The 6,861-nt window shown below is 61.4% G+C and overlaps 1 protein-coding gene across 4 annotated transcripts; it reads right to left on the reverse strand.

Moving 5' to 3' along the window:
* Positions 1-212: 212 nt before the first annotated feature.
* Positions 213-5,605, reverse strand: LOC135281029 (uncharacterized). 4 transcript variants are annotated; one of them, XM_064389529.1, is made up of 12 exons: positions 5,132-5,605; positions 4,615-4,673; positions 3,851-4,005; positions 3,335-3,438; positions 3,152-3,210; positions 2,216-2,352; positions 2,011-2,135; positions 1,806-1,864; positions 1,319-1,473; positions 847-953; positions 627-732; positions 213-436 (listed from the first exon to the last, which is right to left on the reverse strand). In XM_064389529.1, exons 1-12 carry the CDS (start codon positions 5,414-5,416, stop codon positions 411-413), a joined length of 1,377 nt encoding a protein of 458 aa, XP_064245599.1. In that variant the 5' UTR covers positions 5,417-5,605; the 3' UTR covers positions 213-410. The 4 variants fall into 4 exon arrangements, with proteins under 4 accessions (XP_064245599.1, XP_064245601.1, XP_064245602.1 ...); XM_064389531.1 differs by lacking the exon at positions 847-953 and having other exon boundaries at positions 5,132-5,604; XM_064389532.1 differs by lacking the exons at positions 627-732; positions 847-953 and having other exon boundaries at positions 213-437; positions 5,132-5,603.
* Between the last annotated feature and the right edge of the window lie 1,256 nt (positions 5,606-6,861).

Here is a 6,861-nt window from a genome sequence, read left to right on the forward strand (position 1 = left end):
GGGAGCTGGGAAAGTGACTGTGGGGCTGGCATGCACATCCTGGCTGTTTTAACTCCCCAGCACTAGGGCTGTTGTCTCAGAGCTGGAGAGGAGCAGCCCAGCTGGCAGCACCAGCCAGAGCAGCAGCACAAGGCTGGGCTGGCACCGGGAGCCCAGCAGGGAGGTTGGTTCAGCACCACGCCCACAGCAGACACACATCCTTCACAACTGGGTTTCATGCTCTACAAACAGTTTATTTAAGACACAAAATGATTCCTTTACACACCCGAGTCTGCATTCTGCTCAGGGAGCAGCTGGCAGGTGCTGCCACAGGATCAGGGAGAGCTTCTCAGCATCTCCTTCCCACCTACAGCCCCTCTCCAAGCTCCCCCCAGCTGCTGCTGCTGCTCTCCTCAGGCAGAAGTGTTTTGTCATTCCAAGTGACCATCCTCAGGGTCCTGCAGGGGAGAGGGAAGAAGGCACTTGAAACAGCTCCAGTGAAGGCAGGAATGAGGGTCCCTTCCCTCCAGCTCCCCACAGGTTTCTCCAGCCCCAGAGATCAGCACCAGGCAACAGGAGAGCCTGGGAGCTGCAGAAACAGCAGCTGCAGGCCCAGGAGATAAAGCAAGGCATGCAAAGGCCACTCCCCTCTGTCCAGAAGCCCTGGTTCTCCATTTCCAACGTCTGGATCCCCACTTGAGGGTCTCTTGTGTCCCAAAGGGCTCTTCCAGCCAGCCTCTTGGCGCCCAGGCTCTGGGGAGGAGAGCACAGGCACTGCAGCCCCAGCTTGCCCCACAGAGCCCCTCAGCCCAGCCCGCACAGGGCCCAGGGCTGCTGCCCAGCCCAGCAGGCAGAGCTGGCCCTCACCACGAGCACGACGGGCGCAGCCACCATGCAGAGGCCCCCGATGGCCACCAAGGCCACTCCGGAGGCTGGGGAGCCCGGCAGGGGCGTGGCAGGCTCCAGGGTGTCCTCTGGAGCAGAGCACAGCAGGGAGAGCCTGGAGCAGCCGGCGCTGCCCCACGGGCTGCCAGCCACCCCCTGCTCCAGGACAAACACAGGGCATTCAATAACTGCTGCTCCACTCTCCCCGTGCCTTGTCCTCCCATCCTACACCAGCCTGCTGCAGCAGCTCTCCAGCCCCAAGGGCCCAGGCTATGCAGAGGCAAAGGGCACAACTGCTACTGAAACTTTACTGCCTGCTCACCTCAGCAGCCAAGGCTCCTGAGCCTCTCTGCACACAGGGGATCAGGATGGGGTCAGCAGTGGATCCACTCTGCTCACAGGGCAGCCATGGGCCTGTGGAGCTCCCGTCCCCACATGCCAGAGGGGAGCTTACCTCCCACCGAGAGAGAGTGGGGATCCACGTGGAAGTCAGAGCCAGCCAGAGCCTGGTCTGGCCCAACCGAGCGCACGAGTGTCTTCAGAACCTCCACGCTGGGTGGGGCAGGGGGACGGAAGATCAGCTGCCCGTGGCAGATCAAGGAGCCAGGCCTGCAGACAGGGTTGGGAAGAGCTCAGCAGCTGCCAGTCCCAGCAGGACCCCACACTGGGGTGGGTGGGCACTCCCAGCCTCCTCCCAGAGGCTTTTGCCCAGCAGGAAGAGCTCTCTGCACTCAGGGAGCCGTGGGATGGAAGGGACATCCCTGGAGGTGCAGCAAGTCACCACTGCTGCAATGGCTTAATGCTTGACCTCAGCTTCCTCTGCAGATCCTTCTGCAGCCAAAAACATGCAGCTTGCAGCCACAACCTGCTGGCTGCTGCCTGAAGGGAGACCTCCCTGCCCCTGCACCCCCCTGCCCAGCAGAACCCCTGCTCCCACTCACAGGAATTCTTTTATGATTGCTGTCAGGAAGGATGGGTAATCCCTCAGGGCTCCCACCACCTGGAAGAAAGGCTGTGCTCAGCTCCCTGCCAGCTTTTGGGGCTGTTTGCTCGCCCCAAAGCAGCCTCTCTTCCTCCCAAGGCTCCTCTTCTGCTCACCCTGCTGGGAGGAGCTCAATCCCCCCTTCCCACCAGCCCCATGGCTACCGCATCGCCGAGGTCCCTGGAGAGCTCGTGGTGCTCTGCAGAGAGCGGGTCCTGAAGCTCCTGCCTGAAGCGTCTGTTGGTGACCAGCAGGGACAGAGGGTACACGTGCAGAGCCAGCCTGGAGCCTGCAGGAGCAGCAAACAAGCGCTGGCTGTGCAGGTTGGGCAGCCACCCTGCCCACAGCACACACGGGCACCGTCCTCACCCTCCACCCAGAGGGAGCTCAGGCCCATGGAGAGGCCAGAGAGCGCAGCCAGGGCTTCCAGAACCTCCGTCACGTCAGCATGGACAACTGTGTCCAGGTAGAGGTCTCCAGTGACCTCCGTGTTCTCACCCAGGTTCCTGAGGGCAGAGAAGAGCTCTGAGCAAGGCAGGAGGGTTGGCACCCAGCTCCAGCACCTTCACTGCTGGTTTTCTCATGAGAGCTCAGAGAAGGGGCTCAGTTACAGTTTGCTCCAGCTGCACATCCCCTCCCAGCTCTTCCCATCCTCTCCATCCTCGCTCACAGCTGATTAGGGCACCAGAGAGAGTGAAGGCAATGAAATGAAGAAGCTGGCAGAGGAGTGTCTGGGTACCAGTTCTCAGTTTCTCTGGGTCTGCATTGAAGGCACTTGGGGCAGTAGTTACTGTTCAGACTCAAGTGATTATTATTTCTTATCAGTAAATCAGTATATCTTATCTCAGCTTTTCATTAGAAGAAACAAAATGGCAAACAGCCTCTTGTTACAAGGTCTTTTAAGACTAAACTATCCAATTAAGAACAGACACCTAGATTATTTTCTCTTTTAACCCAATAACTGAACCCAAAGATCCAGCAATGTGGACTTTTCTGCCCAATTACAAAATGCCACCCAAGCCCATGAAGAAGGAAGAAGCAGCATGATGAGGAAACCCAGGACAGCACCCTGTGCCCTCCATCTCGCTTCCATCCACAACAAACTAAAAATCCCCAAACCTCAATTTCTCACCAAGGGAAACACCTACACTACGCTCTATAATCTGTTTCACACTAATGTGGATTCCAGTCTAGCTTGAAGTCTAGCAAACTTTCTCCATGAATGAGGGTCAGGGGAGCCCAGAGGAGGCAGAGAAATATTCCCAGTGTCCTGGGTTTCCACAGAGGAGCAGCTGCATCCCATACCTGAGCTGGGAGATGGTGAAGTTCCTCACGTCGTAGAGGGCACTGACAGCTGCAGTCACCTGGGCAGGGAGAAGACAACAGTTCACACCTTCCCCTGTTTACCCAGGCTATTCCAGCCCCCTGGCAGCCTGTGCCCATTCTCCCAGCATCCCCCTTCAGCAGAGCCCCCAGGGCTTGGCATACCTCTCTGGCCAGCCTCTCCAGAGGATCCATCCTGCCCATGCCAAGCTGGGGGCCAGCGAGGGAGATGGACAGCTTCTCGGGCTCCAGGTTCTCCAGGCTGAAGCCTGAGGGAGATGGGGACAGTTCTGCTCACACCTGCTCCTCCAGCTTCCTTGGCAGACAGTGGTCAGCCCAGAGCCCATCCATGGCCACAGCCCAAAGCAGAAAGCAGCAGGGCAGCGAGTGAGGAGCAATCCCTCAGAATGCAGGAAGGGTTGGGATGAACAGGAGAGCTGGGGCAAAGAGGGGAGGCCAGGGAGCCCAGCAGAAGCCCCAGCCCACACAGCTCCAGCTGCTACAGATGTGCCCTCCACCACCCTGCACACCCTTACACTGCTTGACACAGGCCAGGAGAAGGGATGCTCAGTGCAGGAAAAGCCTGGAACCCAAGCAGCCGGGCTTTGGCTTGGAGAGAGGCACCAGGAGGGCACTGGGCAGCAGCAGCCACCCTGCTGTGGGAAGATGGTCAGGACTCACCACCAGACAGGACAGACTGGGGCTCCAGCTGCCAGCTGAAGGTGCTCCTTCCCTTGCTGGCCTCTGTGACCACGGTGCGGATGAGGTGGGAGTTGGTGGGAGCAGGAGCATCCCCCCGGAACAGAACCTCCCCTCGCACCACCACGGAGCCATTCCTGGAGGGACAGGACACAGTGAGCAGCACACCAACTGCTTTCTCATTTGTTCCAGGTGCATTTATCCAGGAATTCAGACAGGGATCCCGGGAATGATGACACCAGGGAGGGAGCAGAGCCCCTCACAATGACCTGTCTGGAGCATTTTCCTGGGCAAACCCTTCCCTCCAAGCCAAACCTGCAGCAGCTTGATAAAAACCAGGCCACTGCCTCTTCCAACAGGCTCAATCTTTATTGCACACACTCCAGTATTTATGTTTCTGGTATGGGAAAGGTCCAAGAAAGTCTCAGCAACATGTAAGAGGAAACCCAGAACAGCCTACACCATCAAACATTCTTTATAGCAGACAACATTTCTGCCCTTATCAGCCTTCACTCTAACATCCACCTCCCAGCCTTCAGGGAGGCAAAGGAAAAACATTCCCACGTGGGCTTTGTGGCTGCAGCCATTCCTCTGGAATGCACCTTTCCCAAGAGAACAGACAGTCTCTATCAAAGCTCAGTGTAACAAATTCCTACTCTTCTACTCAGGACTCTCGTTAGGGCCAGGGTGGCTCCCCCAGGCTCTGCTCCTACAAACCCAGCCCTGCACAGCAGCTGCACACTCACAGGAACTCAAGGACATTGGCCTGCAGGAAGCTCTTGTAGCTGGACAGCATCTGGTTGAGCTGCAAGGAAGAAGCACCCCGTAATTAACTGAGGAGGTAATTGAGAAGGTTCTCCAAGCTCCCCCATGTGAAGGGGAAAGGCAGGAGCAGGAGGGCAATAAAGAGAGGGAAGGCAGCTCAGCCTGGTCAGGGGAGGGCACGCTGGCAGCCAGGGAGTGCCAGCCCTCTGGGAATGCCTGGGGATGAGCTGGGATAGCAGAGCAGCCACCCCCATTGCTGGGAGGGAACACCCCAGCAATGACTCCATGTGCCAGGGCCCTGCTGCAGCCAGAGGTGAGGGCAGCCCTGTCCCCCCTCAGGCCAAGCTCCAGGGGAGCAGTGCCAGGGCTTGAGCCACCTCCAGCGTGCTCAGGTGGGCAACCAGCCAGCCAGGGGCTGATGCAGCACTCAGGCTTCTCCCCCAGCAGGGCAGGCACCTCCCCAGAGCCCAAAGTGCCCCAGGCACCTGCAGCACCCACCAGCAGTGTCACATCTGCCTCCAGCTGCCGGTAGCTCTCCGAACCCCTGCTGCCCAGAGCTGGGCAGAAAGCCATGCCCAGCAGGCGGAATTGCAAGGGCAGCACGTGCACAGGCCGGGTGGGCAAGGGGAGGCTGCAGGGGTGGCACGCAGGGCATTCCATCCCTGTGGAGCCAGGTCTGCCCTTTGGCATCTGCTCAGCTGGGCTGGAGGCCGCTGTGGAGGCTGCAGGGAGCTGCTCCATGGCTGTGCAGGAGTGCTGGGAAGGGCTGGAGCCACGGGACATAGCCAGGGCACGGAGGGGCCCTGCTGTGGGCACAGGCAGGCCCGGGGAGCTGAGCAGGGAGCTGGCTGCATGCCCAGCTGCAGGAGAGGCAGGCAGGCAGGATGGAGATGGCACGCTGCTGCTGGGGGCAGTGCGGTGCCCAGGCTCAGAGCCACGCTGCAGAGCTGGCTCTGGGGAGCAGGGGGGAGGCACGGAGCCTGGGCTGGCAGGGCTGGGCCCTGGGGGTGCTGCTGGAGAGGGAACGGCTCCCACTGGTGCTGGCCTGGGCTGGCTGTGCCTGGACTCTTCCGTCACAAACGTCTGTCCCAGCTCTGGGGTGACACCAGGGGCTGTGGGGCTCAGCCCAGGCACGCTGGGACCTGCAGGGCTGGGAGCCCTGGGCTGCACTGGGGAGGCTCCAGTGGGCACGGGCTGTGCAGGGCCAGAAGGCCACTCACTCTGCGTCCCCAGGGTGACAGCAGGAGCCCCAGATGTCACCGTAGGCAGGGAGGAAGCCAGCAGGTGCTGACTGTGGGCACCAGGAGCTGCAGCAGTGGCAGGAAGTGATGCCAGGACAGCATCCAGGAGTCCAGAGCCATTGCCTGGAAGCTGGGCCAACACAGCATCCCCCAAGGGAGCAGCTGCCCCAGGCAGGGCAGTGCCAGCAGTGCCCCCGAGCCCCTCTGGTGCCAGGGCAGGGGGCACCCCCACCATGCCAGGGCTCAGCTGGGCCCAGCCGGGTGTCCCTTGTGCTGGCAGAGCAGAGGCCACCACCTGCTCTGCTGTGCTGGGGCTCCAGGAGCCAGCACCCATCGGGGCCCATGCAGGGACATGGGGTGAGAGCTGAGACCCCACGGCCACCCCTGGCAGTGGCACCGGCTGGTTGGGTGCCACCTGTGCCACTGCAGCCCCTGCAGAGGGGCCAGCAGCAGCCGTGGGGAGGCCAGGAGGGTGCAGCCACCGCTGGGAGGTGGCAGGGAGCCCAGCAGCGGGCTCACTGCCAGCTCTGGAGGTGGCCTCAGAGCCCCTCTCTGGGCTCGGGGGCTCTGCTGTGCCCGCTGGCTGCCCCAGGCCACCAGCTGCAGCCACTGCTGCCATCGGGGTGCCACCACGGGAGCCTGGGGCTGCTCTGTGGAGGCCTCCCCGAGCAAGGGGACGCCAGGAGCCAGGGCTGGGGACACCCTGGGGCTGGAAGAGCCCAGCTGAGGCAGCAGGCACCCTTTTGCCAGGCCACCGTGCAGGGCACAGCGTGACAGCCCCTGCTGTGCCCAGCCTGAGCCCTTCCCTGTCCCCACAGCCAGGCTGCCGCTGCAGGGAGGTCCGAGATGTCCCTGTGGCCGCAGTCCGTGTCCCCAGAGTGTCAGCCGGGCCTCGCCGGGAGGCTGAGGAGCCCGGGGCAGCGCAGGGCACAGCGGGCAGAGCGGCCCGGCCGCAGGGCGCAGCGGTGGCACTCGCGCACACGGCCA

The sequence above is a fragment of the Passer domesticus genome, chromosome 14 (assembly GCF_036417665.1).
Source record: "Passer domesticus isolate bPasDom1 chromosome 14, bPasDom1.hap1, whole genome shotgun sequence".
NCBI classification, from domain to species: Eukaryota; Metazoa; Chordata; class Aves; order Passeriformes; family Passeridae; genus Passer; species Passer domesticus.